A 20,695-nucleotide genomic window follows, 5' to 3' on the forward strand; every position below is an offset into this window, starting at 1 on the left:
GGGTCCTTGTAAATTATAGAGTGTGGTCTAGACCTAATCTATCTGTATAGGATCTTGAGTAACTCTATTGATATCATAAATAAAATTGAATTTAAAAAATAGTTGCTGATGTTTGCATTTAGAAAATAGTTTGTTTATGTCTTGAGCTGCTTTCACGTGTCTGTATAAATATAAATCTGGCCCACTGGGCACTACTTTGTATTAGCTGCTGATATACCTAATCAGCTTAGCTGTGCCATCATGACCCTGCAATTTAGGGATATGTCTCGTGCCGCAGTGTGACATATCCTCAGGCTGTAGAGGCTGTTTCAAGTGAAGCATGACCAGATGGAGTGCTGAAACAGAAATTCACAGGTCCTTTTCAAGGTTTTAGTGGTATGACAAAATGAACAAAAGTGGAACCGTTTGCATCGTGTTGTACCTGGAAAGCTAAAGGTCACATGGTTAGGTGATGTAATCATTATGGCAAGTGAATATATGTGCATGTAGATGATTACATGCATTATTGCTGTTTCAGTGGCTGCTGCTGGTATTCAGCATGTGTGCATGTGCAGTGTACATTTTAAAATAGTTTTGACCACAGAGAAACAGTCAGGAATGGAGTGAACAAAAGCCCTAGTTATGATGGACAGTTTGATATAACTTTTAGGAATTGCCTTTGACCCATGCATTCAACAATGCAGCCAGTTTTTTCACCAGTCAAAGGTCCCATGGCATGGAAATATTTGAATTTGTTTAACATGAATACGAGTTCCCCCAGCCTGCCTATGATCCCTCAGGGCTAGATATGGGGATAGGTGTAAACTGAGCCATGGGTATCCTGCTCTGCCTTTGAGAAAAGGAAAGCTCAGATGGACCGGTCTGGAATCTTTTTCCACATGACCTCATACGGGGCAAGGTTACCTCCTTTTTCTCTGCTTTGCCCACGCAGATAATTTGGCCCACCCAGAAAGACATCATACTAAGGAAAGCTCATTGTGGGACTGGCTCTAGTGGCTGTAATTCTGCACCAAGGCTGAATTTTGGGAAAGAGACTTCTGATACAGTATCAGGAGACCACTAAGGTCTATATAAAAGAGACTTCAGATACAGTATTAGGGGACCATAAAGGTCTATACAAAAGACTTTGGACACAGTATTAGGGGACCACTAAGGTCTATATAAAAGAGACTTCAGATACAGTATTAGGGGACCAAAAAGGTCTGTATAAAAGACTTCGGATACAGTATTAGGGGACCACTAAGGTCTTTATAAAAGAGACTTCAGAGCACCATGTCACGGGATCTTTAAAGCAACTTGTTTCATGCCTGTTTGAAAAACAAAAGGGCATCTATAGCAAAAAATAAAAGATATAAATGATTACAAATGTTAACTCATGGTCATCAGCAACAGACACGAACACTGTGATGCACTGATTCCTGTCAGGTCTGTTGTAAATATCAGCATTTATTGAACACAAATGAATGGCTGAGCAGGATTATTGGTTTAAAAATATAACATTTAGACGTTCTTTCTTGTCCATTATGAGGACTTTTTTTTTTACGCCAACATAAAACATCCCAATACACTGATGTTTTGTTATGCCTTTCTGTTTTTGAAGCCTATTATTACTAAGTCTTTGGACTGTTGTTCAAATAAAATATGCCATTTGTTTAAGAAAGTAACTAATCACTCAAACATTGTTCTTTTTTTACAATTTGTGAGGAACTGCATTTGATTATTTCCCTTGTGGGAGGCTTAGTTTTTGTATGATTTGTTCCAAAGGGATTTCTTCCCTTAAATTTTCTTTAGCTGTTATTGTCAGATTTCAGTGACAACAATATATAACCTTGTAATAAACATAAAATATAGGATTTCTTTCTGTGTCTTCCGTCCTTGTACTCTTATTTAAATCTTCCATTCCTTCCCGACTTCCTTCTTGTCCCTTCTTTCCTAATTCAACTCACGTAAAAGCCAACAATCCACAAAGCTGTATGCTTTGAGTCTTCATTTCAAGTGAAACAACATGGCTAATGTTTGCCTACGGACTTGTTATAGCGTTTTGTGGTTCCTCTGGTATTTTACTACATTTTCTGGCTCTGTGAGCTTGATCGAGATTCATCATTTTAAACATTCTTTATTGTATCCTAAGCTACAATAGCCTCAAAGGCTGCTACAAAATGAGCTGCCTTTGAGGAATCAGTTGCATATTACAAAAACATATTGATGAAAAGATGTATGGGGTTACATATAGTATGACATAATTTCCAAAAGCCTACATGAGAAACAGTCCAAATTAAAAGTGAAAATAAAAAATACAAAACATGCCTTTGCTGCTAGTATGCCAAAACAGAAAGACAATCTCAAATGCTATGTATTCCTTTGCTGAACTTATTAAACATGATTAAAGAAAAATATTTTCAAATGTAGTGATGAACGAGGTATCGTGAATCAAATGAATGGCAACGAATAGAAAAGATTAAATCAGTTTTACAAAAAGGGGAAGAACTTTGTAAACGGCATGTGCAGTTTCCAAGAGTCTTTGAATGTAGCATGACTGAACGAGGCCCCGCCCCCTGCTCGTGAAGCTGTCTATAAGACCAGCAGCCTAAGTGAAACAGTCAGGTACACCTCGGATACCTCACCTCAGACAGCCCTGCACCTCTCATCAGGTAAAATCAAGCTTTATTACACTTTTAAGACTAGAGTAAATCCCTTTTGGTGTGGTGTTTGAACTGTAAAGATACAATAAAGTCGTATTTGTTGAGAAATATACTCTCATCCTGAGTTATAGATGTTTACATCATCAGAGATACCAAACTGAAGTTATTTCCTCCAGGAGGTAGTTAGTGCTGCATTGTACTAGGATTTGGTTTTTGGAATCACTAATGGACATAAACGGCTAAAGCCATTTTAAGTGGGCTATATCTTTAGCATTTTTTCATCTATACCTCTTGAATTCGGGATTCCCTAAATTGGTCATTAATTACTAAGAGCCAAAGGTAAATAAGTAATTTAATTTATCATATGGAAAATTCAGTCAATGTACAAAGTCTGTCCTGCAAAGTAGAAATATAAACATCCATCCAAAGTTTTTTGTATAGTATAATCAGAATGTGGCAATCATTTTCAGGGATAGCAACTTTTATGAATTTTATAATTTGAATATATATTGGTGCATTTCAGGAAATATACAGCAGGTATTTTTGGAAGGCCTTTTTGAGGCCAGGGTCATCCAATGAGCCACCTTTTGTCCTGGGAAGAGAATTAGCTACTAATCTGTTCTCACAGCAGATCTGGGCAGAGGAGATGACCTAACCGCTGCTTTCTACCTCTCTAATCAGCTGCCTTTTGAAATCTTGTGTAAGTGATTGATGCTAATGGGCTTTACCCAGCGGGGACTGACCTCAGTCATGGGTAGGTAATTTGTGAGTGTGATCCAATACAATCTGCATTAATGTTCCCAAAATAATGTGTGTTTTTGGATTTGCCAGCCGTGTGGTGGGATGCAAGCTGCAATATCTGGTGTTTACAGATATTTTGATACTTCTAAATGTATGAAAGAGGAGGATTAGGGCCACATGTGAAACAAATTAATTTGAGTTCTGAGTTTGGTGTCAGAATTCTGAGAAAAAAAGATCTGATTTGTGAGATTAAAGTCAGAAATATAACTTTAATCTCAGAATTCAGACTTTTTTCTTTCCCTTTTTTACTTAGAAAATGTTTAGACTTGTCAGAATTTGAACTTTATTATCCGGATTCAGACTTAAAACTCAAATTGAATTTTGAAATGTGGCCCAAATCCTTTTTCCGTATAAAAAGTATGAATAAAACACATACAAAGAATTCAACTGACTCAGTTATATGTAATGAAACTCATACAATAATTCACAGAATGAGAGTGATATATGTTAGCTTAGCCCTTTCATGTGTAAGGCACAGAGACATGTCAAAGTCACAGGACTCAACAGGGCAAGAATTTTGTTGAGAAGAGAGACATATTTATGTGATACTGATCAAATTAAAATCGTTCCGGGTTTTAAAATTAACACTGGTGGCCTTCCAATCTCAACTTGATGCATGAGGGTGTCTCAGTGTTTTTAAACCCATGAGAAATGTAAATAATTGTTGTCATATGTGCTTCAGGAGTCTACGACAACGTCTGAGCCAAGATGGGGCGGAAGGAGATCATCTGCAGCTGGAAGAAAAGCACCAGTAATATCAAGGAAGTGTTTGACTTCATAGGAAAAATGGGATCGTAAGTACTGCTGTTGAAAGTAAAATCAGACAAGAGAAAGAAATGGGGATTGCTGTGTGTGGAAGAAGAGAAGGACTAGTCTGGCATAGAAGAGCTAAGAATAATTGACAGTTAATTGCAGGTTAGAAGTTTTTAAGTTAAGACAATTTTGACAATATCTACAACATCTGCCAGCCCATTGAGCCCTATTGGAAATGCAGAAATGTTGAGTACTCCCAACTTTTACGTTGGAAATGTACAGTATGGGTCCCCAGAATCTAGAAACTGCTGACAAACTTGCACATTGTGGGCAATTTGCGTAATTAGCATCATTTGCAATAACTAACATTATGGCCAATGGCCAATATTTCAGCAACTGCTTGGCTGGTCATGACAGAATTGGAGGGGTTATGGGGGTTATTGAGCATGCTGAATCCATTATTGACGCTCTGATATCCTTTAAAAGAGATTGATACAAACCACCAACGCACAAGTAAAAACCTAAGGTCACTTTGCGTAGGCTATGACGAAGGCTTTACATGGAGCCTTAATAAATCAAGCTTAAGGTCTGGCTATACCACAGATGCATTCTGGGATAGGACAACGAATGTTATCCTGGTTGTTTGCATTTCTTTAAACCAATCACAATCGTCTTGGGTGGCAGGTCCGCTCAGGAAAGACCTAGTTTATGTGCCACATACAATATTAAATAAAGTTCACTGTTCACACAATACAATAACACTAACTACATACTTTAGCTGGATACATGGTCAAATGTAATTTGCTTTTACCAGTGTTTTACTGTGTGTATTTTATCATAGCCAATTGGTCCTGAAACGTCCCCAATGGAGAGTAAATGCAGGAACCATATTTGTAGATCTTTACAGTCATTCACTGAAAAAACCAAGCAGGTCTTATTGCACAATCCTCAGGACATTTTCAAAACTTTACATTTTAAGCATGTAGCTCAAAGTTTATTTTGTAAGGTGAGAACTTTTCTGGTTGAAAATCCGGCGCGGCCAGTAAATGAACTGTAGTCGGTACAAACTAAGTTGTTTAATTCTGATTTCTCTGTCATCTTGTTCTTCTTGCTGCGAGTGTGTGACTGGGTTTCAAGAAGAAGGGAGAGAAAGTCCTCATGCTCGTCCTAGTGCATTCCATTTACCTCGGAACTCAGAACCTCATGCTGGATTTGCATTGTTTTCATTAGCTCTAGCAATGTTAACCATTGTTAGCAATACCAGTTGATAACAGGACATTGCACTAGTTTTTGTGTATAAAAACAGCGTAGCAACAGGTCCACAGATAGAAGTTGGACAGGACTTTGTGAACAACTGATTTAGTGGGACACAAAGAAGACATGAGTGCTAATAACTGTATGTTACTACAGCTTTCACAGCTGCAGCTTCACAGATGCACGGAGCAGCCATGATGGAATTTTTGCCCAGGGTACTGCGAGGTGGTCCGCGTTCTATGCTCGGAAGTCCGAATTTAAGGGGTGTGTTTCTGACTTTGACCTTGCACTGTAAAAATGCAAGTCCCATTGCTCCTCTGGCCCTGTTGGACATTATCAGCTGTAGCTGCAAAGATGGGTTAAAGCCATGTACAACAGCAACCGTACAGCTGAAGACCAGCCCTCGTACCACTACTGCTAACACATAGGCCTTACCTATCCAAGCCTTCTGTAAAATACAGTTGGGTAGTAAAACTGAGTTACAATACATAGGCCTAATAAAGAAACACATAAGGGCCGATAAAGTAGCATAGATAAACTAGAAAATAAAATAAGATACAAAATGGACCCAAACTTAATAGAACTAGAATGGTGTGCCTTTATGATCCTCAAATTACTTCACAAAAAGGAGTAATAAAAAAGAAGGGAAAAAAAATACCTTAATTCAAATTAAATAAAAGGCATATAGGTGTTATGTACATAATTCAACTTTCCTGTCTTTTTAAAAATGTGTCCTGTTGCAGTCTAATAGAAAAGCTAGTTATTACCATCCTTAAATATCATAATAATTTCAATCCAATCATCATTTATAGGTGTCGCTGGTGTCAGCCACTTTAGTGATGGCTTTCCTACACGCTGTGCTTAGAATTGGTAATAGATATTTATTGTAATGGCAGGGCACCCAAATCTGGGTCTGTTAATTCTTTCAGCATTTAAGTTACGTAATACTTTGCTAGCTCCCCCCCCCCCATTTTGTTAACATGAGTGTGTTCTGAGTGACAGTGTGTGTGTGTGTTATCTACATGAGGATTGTGCATAGTGTCTCACAATTTGAGACGTGTGTGTGTGTAGAGTTGTGTTGCTGTGAATGAGTTTTGCTGCTGATGTGAACTGTTCAGCTCAGGTGACTGTTGGTAGTCAGACTGGAGTCAGAGTTTTGCACATGTGGCTGTAAGATACACTAGTTTATTTTGCTTTAGATCTAAGTAGTTGTTATGATAACTAAGTTTCCTAACTAATATCACGTTATCCTTACCTTATACCTATAGCATAAACCTATTTGTCTACAGAACACTTTTATTTCTGTGTTCTATCTACACAGTTAATTTACCAGAAAACTGTAGCCAGGGAAAAACTGGAAGTGTCTCACAAAAGACCCTATCCAGTAAATTGCTGGAATGCCCTTATTACAAAATAATCCAAACTTTGCATCCACTTTAGATAAGCAAGTGCTTTAAACGTGCCAAAAATCACTGGTATGGTCTTTGAAATTTGTCTCCTGTCCTGCTTAGAAAGAGTTATTTGCTTTATCTGCGTTTTTCCAGAAATGTAGTGTTTCCTTCATATCACAGTTAGTACAATGACCTGTGACAAATGGTTGCTAAGTTAACTGTAGGTATTGTTTCCTAAGAGCTGCCCTGCAGCCTCAAACTGGCTTAAAGCCCTTTGTCAGCAACTTGAGTTGAGTGTGTGTGCGTGCACATGTGCATGCATTATATCATGCGCATTATGGCAGAACAGCTTCCACTTCATTATAGGATTAAGAGTCTAAGTGACTAACTGAAGCTATATGACGAGGTCTATATGAAGGTGTGTGTTTATGTAAATGTGAGACAGAAAGGGTGTCCCAATCAACACATGTGTAACCTTCCCTTTTTTTTGCAGGGGGTCATTTTCAGAGGTTTTTATGGTGCGAGAGAAGAAAACGGGACAACTCTACGCTATGAAATGTCTAAGGAAGAAACACCTTGCTCATAGCAACCTTGAAAATGAAGTCAATGTACTAAGAAGGTAAACAGACACACACACACAGGGGATTTCCATCGTGTTTATTGACAACAAAAAGCAATGCACCAGTAGATTTCTGCCATATATGATTCTGATATGACCTCTCTCTCTTATTATTTCAGGATACAGCATGAGAACGTAGTGGGACTGGAGGATTTCTATGAGAGTGGGACACACTATTACCTGGTCATGCAGCTGTAAGTGGACTCATTATTATCCCTTTTTTACAAAATATTACCTTGGTAGAACCCATACATGTACATACTTGGAACTATTTTAGCTTCACATTCGTAGCAAAACAAAAATGGCAGAATCAACATATTTCATATTGAAAGCATGGTTACCTTTTTAGTAATAGTATGAAACAGCAGCTACATTATGCGCTGTCTTCTGTGTATAAATCAGACGTTACTTAACAGGTACTCAGTACTTGAATCGTTTTTTTCACCAAGGACTTTTTTACTCTTACTCAAGTAATTATTTGGATGAATACTTTTTACTTGAGTCATATTATTCTGAGGTAACAGTACTTTTACTTGAGAACAGTATTTGGCTGCTACCCAAGTCTCCGTGTAACCTTGTTATTTGTACACGCTCTGGGGGATATGGTGAATAAGCTAAAGTCCCAATTTGTCAGTGTGTTCAACATACAGTCTTCCCCATTTGTTTCCCCTGTAGCTTTAAGCCTGGAATAATCATCTTATTCTACACTGCTTGACTGAATCTGATACATTCTGTATCAGATTCTTCAAGCTCTTTGTTGACGCTGGATGAGGTTTAGGGCCCTATCTTGCACCTATCTTTGCTAGTTTGAAACCGACCCAGTTGTCAATTCCCCATGGGCGTGCTGGTCTTACAGGGTGGTGTGTTCAGGTGCATTCTTGGCATATTGCTATCTTGAGGCAAGGGAACGTGATGGCGAAGTTGACCAACAAAAAACGGATCTAAAGACAATACCGCAGCATTTCTTAGAGCGCATTAGTAAAATGCAACTAGGCCTGAGTTTCTTCTCCCAAGAATCTCTCTGTCCTGCTCAGCAAATTAGCCAAGGGCCAAACGTGCCTGGCTTTTAAAGGGAATGGAACATGACACTCTGATTGGTTTATTGCATGTTACGCCAAAAACACACCTACGATTAATGAAGACACAATCCTTTTGACCCAAGCATCTGGCGCACGAAGCTTTTTTTCCACTGTTAATCTAGAAAAAAGTAGATTTAAGATCGCAGAGAAAGATAGAAACATTGATGATTTTTTTGTGTGTGTGTGTGTGTGTGTGTGTGTGTGTGTGTGTGTGTGCAGGGTCTCAGGCGGGGAGCTGTTTGATCGCATAGTAGACAAGGGGGTTTACACCGAGAAGGACGCCAGCACGGTGATTCAACAGGTGCTGCAGGCTGTCAGTTACCTGCACGAAAACAGCATTGTACACAGGGACCTTAAAGTAAGACACACACACACACACACACACACACACACCCAAATGAACTAATGCCAGTGACTTAATCACATGACCAAATTACCAAAACAAATTAGAGTAAAAGGAGTTTAAGCAGATGTTTTGTGAATGTTTTCTGAAGTACTGTATGTTTTAATTGAATTAGAATGTAGGTTTAAATAATATAAATGTACATCATTGTCTCTCTTTCCTCCCTTCTTCTACTTTGTACTCTCTCCTTCTCTCCCTGTCTCTGAGCAGCCTGAGAACCTGCTGTACTATAATACAGATGAGAATGCTAAAATCATGGTCAGTGACTTGTAAGTTCCAATGTAAGTGGTGTATCTGTGGTGATGACAAAAAGAAAACGAATCCAGAAAACTAAAAAGAATCATTAAAGTTACATAATACGGTCCATCCATGCATCCATCTTGGTCCACTTATCCGGGGTCAGGTCAATATACAGTTTGCATGCTAATTAAATAATTGAAAAGGTTTTACAGACCAGTCATCCATCGATTTTCCAGCTCCTCCTTGGGGGGTTCCAAGTCAGATAAGATTTAAAATCTCTCCAGTGTGTTCAGGGTCATCTCTGGGGTCTCTTACCAGTTGGATTTTAAAGCTCCAAAGAAAGGTGCCCAGCTCGCATCAGACAGCGCAACCACGGCAAGTGGCTCCTTTTGATGTTAAGGAGCAGCAGATATGTAATCTGCTCCAGATGTGCAGAATCTGCAGTGTGATACCCAGATAACTGGACAATTCCCTCCGGCCCCCCTTTGTAAACATGGTAACTGGGGGTGCAAAATTCAGAAAATGTCACGATTTGATTCAATATCAATTTTTAGGCTCACGATTCGATTCCAAATCAATTTTTGATTCAAAAAAATGTAATTATTTAAACAGAAAATGTATTCTATGAATCAATTCATGAATGTGAATACATTTTTTTGCACACCCCTAATGGTAACCACCCTGGTGTCCAGGCGTCTATGGCCCATATGCATTGTCATAACGACACAATGGAGGTGCGTGATTGCCGTATTTAAGCTGTATATGAATGTCAACAGAAGTTGTTGTAGTTGAAATGATTAATAATATCATGTGTGATATAAACATTTGCCATCAAGTGAAGAGATTAAGATATTCAAAACTAAATTATGGGATTATTGTTATCATCATAGTAATCATGTTAGATTTTTTTCATAGTGTAATCTATTACATTCTGCAGCTGGCAGTTATAGGCAGAGGTAAAGCCGGGCAATATGTTGATATTGTATGGATATTGTGATATGAGTCTAGATATCGTCTTCGATTATGGATATTGTAAAAGGTCTGGGTGATATGAAGAAAATCATACATCACGGTATTTTTGACCAAATGCCTCTATCGACGATATTGTAGTGTTGACTATTGATGCTTTCACAAAATAATGACACAATGAGATCTTTGATAAATGATCATCATTAATGTTGATATAAAGTGGTTTAAGGCAAATAATAGAACAGTTACAGCAGTCTGGTAAGATAACAAAATGACATCCCTTTACTATTATGCAGCCTTTAAAACCAGGAAAAGACCACACTTATGTCATATTACGATATCCAAAATCTAAGGTGATATCTAGTCTCATATCACAATATTGATATATCAACATATTGCTCAGCTTTTTCGTAATATGGCATAAGTGTTGTCTATTCCTGGTTTTAAAGGTTGCATTACAGCAAAGTGATATCATTTTCTGATCTCATTGTGTAAATATTTTGTGAAAGCACCAGTAGTCAACACTACAATATCGCTGTGGTATTAATATCGAGGTATTTGGTCAAAAATATCATGATGTATGATTATTTTTCATATCGCCCAGCCCTTGGAAGAGGTGCTTGTGGAGAAATCTTAAACTCCAACAACAATACAGATGAACTTTGATGATCCTCTATCACAATAATAGAAATTTCAATATTTTTGAGGACATTCATGGTGAAATTAACTTCTTGCACATCTTACCTGGATTACTATTGTGTGTCATTGTACAGCGCCTGAGGTGTTGGCCCAGAAACCCTACAGCAAAGCAGTGGACTGCTGGTCCATTGGAGTCATCACTTACATCCTGTGAGTACATTTCTGTCCTCTAACATTAACATTAACATAGCAGAATACTAGACATGTACACATACATATCATTACAGACTGGTAAACTGAGAAGGTGGATTACTTCTGGAGCTATTTATCCCGCCATAAGCTTACATTTGTCTATATTCAATACAAAATCTACTTTCAATAATAACCTCAATGTCAGAAGCCTGAGGTTGTGCAGTACAAACTAGGGTAAAAAAAAAAATCTAAAAGTGTATGTATTGTGATTTCTTTTTTTAAAAAGATTTGAAAAAAATTGAATAAATAAAATATTTTTATTATGTTTTTAATTCTATTTTTTCCAGCAAAAAAATGCAGAAAATCCATCTCACATACTTTTTGGGACATTTTTAAAATGTCAGACTGACTGACATGTGATATGCAGTATTCTTAAAAATCAATTTATTTTTAGAAAAGTTGTATGAGGGCAACCAGATTGACACCCGTATGTAGAGGTTTACTCCTTGAGGCAGTGGTCTGGGGTTCGACTCCGACCTGTGGCATTGTGGCATGTCATCCCCCCCCCCCCCCGACCCCTCTCTCTCCCCTTTCATTTCTTCAGCTGTCCTGCTAAAAAATAAAACAAAGAAATGTTGCATCATACATTGTCTCCAGAAGTGTATTAGTCAACTTTTGTTTTTGTAAAAGGAAAAGAAAATTGCAATACTCAATACAACGCAATACTATCTAATTGCAATTAATGAAAATCCCAATACAAATCCAATTGGCGCCCACGTATGGTGAATGAATGGAATTAGGACAAAAGCATATACTACTACATTACTATTACATTAACAGGAGTTATAGTATAATTGAAAAATATGTTTCAAAATGCAGATGTAAGGGATTTAACGGGATTAGCTGAGATGGCTCCTTGTCTCTGTGTTGCAGGCTGTGTGGCTACCCTCCATTCTTTGAAAAGAACGAGACCCGTCTGTTTAGAAAGATCATGAGAGGGGAGTATGCCTTCCATTCGCCTTTCTGGGACGACATCTCTGAGTCTGGTATGAAAATAGAAAACATTTCACATGTCAGTCACATATTCTCGCATAAGCATCATTATTTTTTGGTCACACGGCCTTTTCCTAGGGGGGCACTACTATGATAGCATCAAAATGACATTTTTAAAACACTAAGAAGACTCGACACAACATAAAACTTTGCTCCAAGTATCACCAGGGGCTCTACGCATGAACTCCAGAATTGAGAAGATTGTTTGTGTACAAAGAGTTTACTAAAAAGAAAGGTTTTAACAACTTAGCTCTTAAAAATAGTGATTTTGATGCTATCATAGTTCCTAGGACTCCCATTTAAAAGGCAGTGTGATTAAAAAAAAAATTATGCTTTTTAACAAAAAGTATGACTTGGGTACATTCACAAAAAGACCCTAGGTTACATGTTGGCGAGAGTTACACTTTAAGGAAATGTGACAAATATAGTGCCGTTACTATGATCAACCTCAGTGTTAGCTTAATTTGGATCAGGATGTGCATGTATGTGTATGTATATATTTCCTTAGAGACAGCTTACCTACTCACATCATACTCTTACATCATCCTCAGCTAATATGGCTTGTCGTGTTCGGATTAGGTCAGATATAAATACAGTACCGTGGTTAGAAAATGGCCAAGGACAGTTCTCGGTTGCTAGAGGGATTTAGTTATCTGCTGGCATTTAGAGACATGTCAAACGTCCTCCTTACCAAAAATAAAGGACTGAATTCTTTCTGTAAACAACAGACTGAACATGCAACACTGATTGAAAATACAACAAAAAAAGGAAATTTAGAGCATTTGTGGATTGTAAACATACTGGGTCCTATCTTGCACCCGGCGCAGCCTGATGTAGCGAAGGGTCTGCTATTTTAAGACTGTCCTGCGGCCACATAGTTTAAATAGCAAATGCACCTGCGCCCATTTTTGCGCCCATGGGCATGCTGGTCTTACAAAACAAAAAACTGGTCTAATAGTGCAGCATTTCATTGTTATTCTAACAGTACTTTGGTAAAAGGTGCCTAGGCTTATGCCCAGCATATGCACACTATGCTTGTTACACACACACACACGCACACACACACAGGGAAGCACAGCAGCACACACACACGCAGAAGATTACAAACAAAAAATACTACGGTCATCATAATAGCAATGCACCTCGGTTACAAACACACCTGGCTTTCAAAGGTAATGGGAGGTGACACTCTGATTGGTTTATTGCATGTTGCATAAAAGTGGATTCGGACACGCCTTTACACATCTGCGCTAGGCGCTTTACACCATGCGCTTAGATCATTGAAATAGGGCCCACTGTACTGATGGAGAGAAAATGTTAAAGAACTGATAGAAATTTTAAAACCATTACACTGCACTTGACTTGAAGAACTTTAAACTGCAGAAAAGGGTCAGAAATTTTACAGATTTTGACATTATGCAAAAAGGTATCCTCTATACCTACTGTTATCCAAGGCTCACTTTCCCTTAAACACACAAGCATGAGCTTTTCGGAAAATTGGCTTCAGTCTGAACAGACCAGTACTTTACTAGACTGATTAAACAAAGGTATGTATAGTGCTGTAAGAGGCAGAAAAGCCATTGGGCTTCTTATATTATAAAAAACACAACATTTCACAGAAAATAATATGACAACATTAATTTAAAGTGCTCATTTTCAGGGTCATAATCGTATTTAGAGGTTTTATGTTTACATGGTTTAATTTTCAGAAACACAATGGCCCAATCCGCAAAGTCTGAACTCACAGACTTTGGTGCGCGTCCTCGCGAAATTCATAAGGGCTTCAGGGTTGTCCCAATGTCGAATTTCAAGGGGCGTGAGGGTTTGAGTGCACAGTCTGCATCGATGCAGACTTCACCAAAGGAAATTACCCACAGTTGTGACGTTTACTGCAGAGACCATAGGGAAATCGGGAAATTTCAAAGATAAGCAACAGCAGCGCCTGAGATCAGTTAAGTCTGGGTCTTTGGTCCTCAGGGCTCACTTTGGGATTGGGCCCATATTTTGTTGTACTGCACATTGCTGCAGCTCCTCTTTTCACCCTGTGTGTTGAGCTCTCTGTTGTAGCTACAGAGTAAGGCAACACACTTCTATTCCATCTTTGTTTGGCGTCGTACACGCGCGGTGACCAAGAGAGGACTACTAGCCATACAGAAGCAGAGTATGAGGGAGTGCCAAGCTAGAAGCTAGTCAAGCATTATAACGTCTTTTACAAAGTGAGACACGTTTGTCTCTCAAGTAAAGGCTAGACTACAATAGAGCTGGTTGGAGCAGTTTGTGAAGAGTATGCTAAGGCTCTTTGGGGTGGACTTTGGGTATTTTCATTTTGTAAACCTATTACACGCAAAACAAAGATATATATGACACAATAAAGGAAAGGGAAAAAGCTAAACAGCATAATTTGAGCTCTTTAAGTAATTAGGGGTTCTTTTGTTCCCCTGGTAAGGGTGTCTCTGAATTTTGTAACCATACTAAATTTTGCTGTAGGTGTGTTATTGTATGCTTGCAGAAGATCAGAGTATTCCATTCTAATTAGAAACTAACCGATGGCCATGCCATGTCTCAACAGCCAAAGACTTCATCAGGAATATGATGGAGAAAAACCCCACAAAACGCTTCCTCACCGAGCAAGCTCTCAGGCACCCATGGTAAGTGTAAACACACACACACGCACACGCACGCACACACACACACACACAAACTAATGCCAGTGACTTGATTGCAGGATTGCTGGAAACGCAGCTAAAGACCTGGACATTTATCAGTCTGTCTCTGAACAGATGGAGAGGAACTTTGCCAAATCCAAGTGGAAGGTAAGTGCACTGCTCTTGTTTCATGGATTAATTTATTTTATTTAGTTAGGGGCAACTAACATAAGCTGAGCTAACCATGCAAAATACCAACAAATACAGTGTTTTTAGCCATATTTTAGCTAAATATAAGCAGCCTTAAAAATCCTTTATCTGTCAGGCTCTTACTGGCACTGTTGGTTATTATATAAAGACCACCAAGACATTTTTAAGACAAGCTGTTGTTACTAATCCAGACAGATGTGTCATGCCCTACTATACGTGAGCAGTAGCAGTATAACCTTCTCTCTTTGTGTGGATATTTCCTACAGCAAGCCTTCAACGCAGCTTCAGTAGTCCACCACATGAAGAAACTGCAGTTATCCCTCAGTGAACCCTCAAACCTCTGCATACCCAATACCATGGTACAGTCCACCTCCCAGTGTGACCACGAGGTGCTGGGACCCTGCCAAGATGAGGCTGATGCCTTCGACCCAAACGGGAATCCCGTTCTTGGGGCCAGTCATGTATCCCGTAGTAATCCTGAGTCGGACCGAGGTCTCTGTCCACCACTGAGAGCCAGTAAACATGAGCCGGGCAACACTCAATCAACAGAATCAACAGAGGTCGCTCACTTTATTTCACAGATCGATGCTCCGTTCAGGCCGTCAAAGAGGTGAGAGCTGCTAGAAAATTGTGCATGCCAGATATAAATATAAGAAAAAAACGTTGATAGAATATTGTGGTAATTAAGGAATGGATGTTAAAATAAAATGGCAAAAGGATTTCTGCTATTTGAATAATAAAGCCAATTTTATAACTCTCATGAGAGTACATCATCCAATGGCACCCCTAAAATTGAGTCAAATCAACTTTCCAAATTCTAAGAAATTAAAAAAATATTATTATATTATTATATAATAATTATATATTAGATTTTAAACTATTCTTACATGTTTTCAGATATTTACTTTGAACACTATAATGTATACCCACATTTAAAACCTATATTTTGATGAAATAATAAGATTAACATTATCTGCAAAAAGTATTGGCAATATTGCATCCATTGCATATGTGCGATTGTTTATGTAAACTAGAAATAAACCACGAATAGAGGTAATAAATGTATAATGAGGTACTATGTATTATACTGTATATTATACTGTATCTGTATCAGAGGTATAATCTATTGGTCCTGAAAGTATTTTAAGAGTTTTTATTATTTTCACATTATTTTACATTAAATGCAGTAGATGATATACTTCTAAATTGAGTAATAGTTGTCATAGAGTGAATATTTTGTATTGACAAAGTATATAATTACTATTGTTGAAATGCTTGAAAAGTCTATTTATAGCTTGAGCTGTCCCTGGGTGAATCTATAATCCTGGCTGTGTGTGTGTTACAGCCTGGACGCTGTGTCTCAGAGGAAGGACAAGAAAATTCAGAGTGGAGTGTGTTCTGTCATGTGATTGGCTGGCTTACCTGAGATGAATCTCATGCAGGTAAACCCTCATCTCTCTTAGTCGGAATTTAGAATTTTTCAATAAAATATCCTGTAATTGATACATTTTATTTATTTTTTGTTTTTTTTTGTTTGTCTCTGGAGTTGACGGCACTCAGCAGCATCCCTCCAGATGTAAAGGTGTTGACACATCTGCTGCTCGGCTTTGTCATGTCTGCTGTCGGAACACATGTTCCATTAACGGACGCACACATTATCTGCACTATAAAAAACACTTTATCTGTTCATATGTAAATAACACTTTAGAAAAGTCACATTTAAACAGACACAAGCAGGAATTCAACATTCACAATTCATCTAATTTGCTGACATTTATTCTCTATAAACTGTTATTATGTATTGCATATTACTGTCAACATGTTACTAAATTCCATTAAAATTTATTTGTTTTGAATAGATTTTGGTCACATACAGTACGCAATGTGAAAGCTAATGCTGATTTGGGGTCTGATAGTGTTTCCGTTTTCCCATAGTGTGAGGCGTTTACATACAGTCTTTTTTATAGGATTCCTTTTTGGGCTTAGGTGAGGGAATGCAGAAAATCATCACAGGTCACATTCAAAACCTGAACCTCTGCGTCGAGGCATAAACCTCCCAGTACATGTGCGCCCGCTTTACCACTAAACCAACCTGGCCACATTTACATACACTGTTAATGTTACGGAGGTTGCATACTTGTGTAGAACAGAAACATGTCAGCCAACAGAGCAAATATGACTTCTGTCTCCCCAGCGAGATGGACAGCTGAAAACCTCGTGGAATTATGCCAACAGTACTGTATTAGTGTTTTTTTGATGCCATCCTTTTTTCCCGGTGCAAATCAACACACATAACTGCAACCATATGACGACAACAGCCCCTCTCCGGGTTTTTTTTCTTCTGAATTCACGTATGATCACCGGAGATTCTTTAACATCCCAAGTCTCTGAATGCAACTCGGAAACAGTTTAGTGTGTGATCTGACAAAAACATATCCTCTAGTGTGCACCTGCCATTAATTATTATTTTTTAAATGCATTTGACTAATGTGGCTTTATTTCTTTTGTATCCACTGTTGAACAACATAGTGGAATGTGCATTAGTGTTTGGACTGTTGAGCCTTGCAGGCAGGATTACTATTTTTCCATTTATGCAGGATTGCATTGGTGGAATATACATCCAATTTCCACTTCACACAGCGATGGTTATTTGTATTTATGAGATTCAGCTTTATTTTGAGGTGGAGTCATTGACACGGCAACATGCTGTGATTTCTTTGATATTTACATAAGCTGAACACTTCAAGTGCCCCCAGATGGTGTAAAGATGCCGCCAACACGAGTGAAGTCATGAACCATTCTGAATTCACAAATGCAGCAAGATGCATGTATTTGTCTTTTTGCATTATTTCCTCTATTAAGTAAGAACACGTCTTGCTGACTCTAGGGATGAATGCTAAGCTACAGTGCAATGTTGGCCTCTCCCATGAAGCTTAAGGACATGCATCAAATTATAAACAGGTTTTTATTGAAATATTGTGGATTCTGCACAAAAAAATATGCAAAACAGAAAATAAATAATGTAACATTGACCCTTTTATACACTTTTAACAATATAGAGCTCTTTAGATGGTGTTTCATGCTATAATGCTTCACAACGTGTTATCTGTTAATATTGAACATTAGCTATACTTTAAAAAAATAAATAATTAGCAAAATGAATTGTAATCTTGATATCTGGCAGGAAAGATTTTTCCCCTTATTTACTCCATTGTTAGGGAGGACTTCCCCTTAAGTAAAGTGATAATAATTTTCTGAGAGTAGAAGTTGTTAATGGTGGCGAAGGCTACTAGCTAGGGGGCTTTCAGCCCTGGCGGGTGCTGATGTCCTGGACTTTGTTTTGAAGTTTTCCCAAAATTTCCTTAAACTTAGCATTGAGTCCTTCAAGCTGTTCGGACTAAACTAAGATCTCGTCCTGCAGCCCCTTGAGGGATTCTGCTTTAGCTGAAAATAAAATGAAAGAACAGGGAGTTACCTTGGATCTTATAAACTCTAATTAACCCCCACATGACCAGAGCTCCATTTGGTGACACATGTGTTTTTATTTTATTTTTTGCAGATCTGGGGGTTTTAACAACCTGTGTCCACTTATGAATGTTCTACAATATGTAGAATGTAAATATGTTACACATATGAAGTCATTTCACATATGCTTCATTTGGCCTGGACTTTAAAACTTTTCAGTTTGATCTGAGCCAAAATTATATGTGTAAAACCTCCCCTGGACCATGGTCCGGGTCAAAAGACCAAATTCTGGTCCAATAAAAACAGGTGGTCTCGTTCCAGACCAAACTGAACCGTGGTATAGAGTGAAAGCATTTTTTGGTTGGTTTGGACTTTCGGACCAAATACAAAAAGTTCTGGCGACCCTTCTTGTATTACAAGACTGGAGACCCAGCTAACAATTTTTGGTTCCCAGAACGTTTTGGGAACGTTGGTTTCTGGTTGTGGGAACGTTCCCTGAAGGTTAGGTTTGGTTAGGTTTAGGTTACATAAGAAAGTTGGTCTAACATTTAGCTCAGTGGTGCTTGGTGTGTCAGGATCATAGACTGTATATTTATTGTTAACGGTCTATGGTCAGGATACACGAGAGAGGGAGTGATGGTGTCAACACTTAGAGCAGGGAGTACATCAGCTGTTTACTCATTAACCCTTGTGTTGTCCTCTCGGATCAAAAACTGACAGAAATTGGACATTTTTTACCCTTTTTCAGACTTTTTTTAGTTTTCAATACCACCACCTTACTACCACTAGTTTTACACTAGATTTTGGAAGTCATGGTTTTAAGCCACATTTATATAGAATTATACCTAATATTTGAGTTAGAAAATCAGAAATTATGAATTATTTTGATAGTTAAAGATCAGAGGAACGTATAGTTAAGTTTTGTCAGTAATGAAATTGATCAATTGTATTTGCAAAGAACGTTGTATGGAATCCAATCCATTTTTCTGGTAATTTGATTAAAAAGAAACCCACATTTCAGATATAGACATTTTTTAAAGGGAAATTTGACCCGAGGACAACAGGAGGGTTAAGTAGTAAATGTAGGCTACAGTTTAGGCTTCTGTTTGTCTCTGAATGAATGCTCCACAAAGAAACTTCCCTTGTCTTGCTTCTCAACATCACAACAAAACAAAAAAAGCCGCGTTAGTAGGGGGGAGTAGACGTCAATAGAAATAACTCCGACACTTAGAGAGGATACGAGAGGACAGGGATGCCCATCTACAAACCAATCAATTATAAGTATCTGGAGACACAGCAGGACGTAGTTTAGTCACGTAGCGTAACTAACTACAGTGTGAAACCAAAACTTGATCAAATGTATGTAATGTGACAAAAATATCAACCTTGGTTCAGACTTTTATGTGTGAAAACGACCTAAGTTCCTCTCAGGTTCAACCCAAGGAACTGCCTTTCAAGGGCAAGGGTGAAAGGGCAGAAAACTATCCTTCCTCAGAGAAAAAAAGGACTTTATGAAATGTTCTCACGTGAGAGTGTCTGACATTACAAAAGCATAGACGTGGTGGGGGTGTGGAATTAATCTAGCTTAACAGGAGGATTGTTTTGGCATGAAAAAGAGTTAAAATATGGCTTTAATAACAACCTGAAAAGGAATTCAAATGTAGCTTTAATTGGACATTTAAGCCCTTAATTTTAAAATCCTATATTGGAATTGTCCAATATTACTCAAGTGACACACTGGAGATGTGTTCTACCACTCTGAGGTGGCATGAATCTAGTTTAACAGAATAATTCCTTTTTAGAGTAGCCCAAAAAAGAGTTAAAATATGACTTTAATTAACAGCCGGAAATAGATTTAAAATACTGATATAGCTTTAATTGGACATTTAAGCCAACATTTTAAAATCCTACATCAGAATGGTCCAACATTACTCCAGTGATACACTGGAGATGTGTTCTATCACTCTTAAGTGGAATGAATCTGGCTTAACAGGAGGAGATTCCATTATAAAGTAGCCTGAAAAATAGTTCAAATATGGCTTTAATTAACTGCCTGAAAAATAGTTCAAATATAGCTTTACTTGGACATTTAAGCCCTTTATTTTAAAATCCTATATCAGAATAGTCCGATATTACCCGAGTGACACACTAGATGTGTTCCGTCACTCTGAATTGGAATGAATCTGGCCTAACAGGAGGAATCCTTTTTAGAGTAGTCTAAAAAAAAGTTAAAATCTGATTTTAATTAAAAGGCTGAAAAATATTTCAAATGTAGCTTTAATTTAACATTTAAAACATTTTTCAAACCTTTTTCTCTTTGCTATTCTAAATAAATTATTA

General features: G+C 38.0%; 1 protein-coding gene across 1 annotated transcript; it reads left to right on the plus strand.

Annotated features, from left to right (window-relative positions):
• The first annotated feature begins 2,572 nt into the window (after nt 1-2,572).
• Nucleotides 2,573-16,807, plus strand: LOC117943447 (calcium/calmodulin-dependent protein kinase type 1D-like). Its single transcript, XM_034869587.1, has 14 exons — nt 2,573-2,651; nt 4,126-4,237; nt 7,335-7,460; nt 7,580-7,654; nt 8,759-8,897; nt 9,153-9,211; nt 9,501-9,595; nt 10,925-11,000; nt 11,916-12,028; nt 14,605-14,683; nt 14,761-14,848; nt 15,157-15,500; nt 16,236-16,332; nt 16,424-16,807. The coding sequence occupies exons 2-13, from the start codon at nt 4,152-4,154 to the stop codon at nt 16,297-16,299; spliced, it is 1,344 nt and encodes a 447-aa protein (XP_034725478.1). The 5' UTR covers nt 2,573-2,651; nt 4,126-4,151; the 3' UTR covers nt 16,300-16,332; nt 16,424-16,807.
• Nucleotides 16,808-20,695: the final 3,888 nt, after the last annotated feature.

This window comes from Etheostoma cragini, chromosome 4, assembly GCF_013103735.1.
Source record: "Etheostoma cragini isolate CJK2018 chromosome 4, CSU_Ecrag_1.0, whole genome shotgun sequence".
Classification (NCBI taxonomy): domain Eukaryota; kingdom Metazoa; phylum Chordata; class Actinopteri; order Perciformes; family Percidae; genus Etheostoma; species Etheostoma cragini.

Coding starts and splice junctions, on each gene's coding strand:
- LOC117943447 (XM_034869587.1), top strand. CDS start 4,152: ATGGGGCGGAAGGAGATCATCTGCAGCTGGAAGAAAAGCACCAGTAAT. Junction 8,898..9,152: donor TTGTACACAGGGACCTTAAA/GTAAGACACACA, acceptor GTCTCTGAGCAG/CCTGAGAACCTGCTGTACTA. Junction 11,001..11,915: donor GGAGTCATCACTTACATCCT/GTGAGTACATTT, acceptor TCTGTGTTGCAG/GCTGTGTGGCTACCCTCCAT.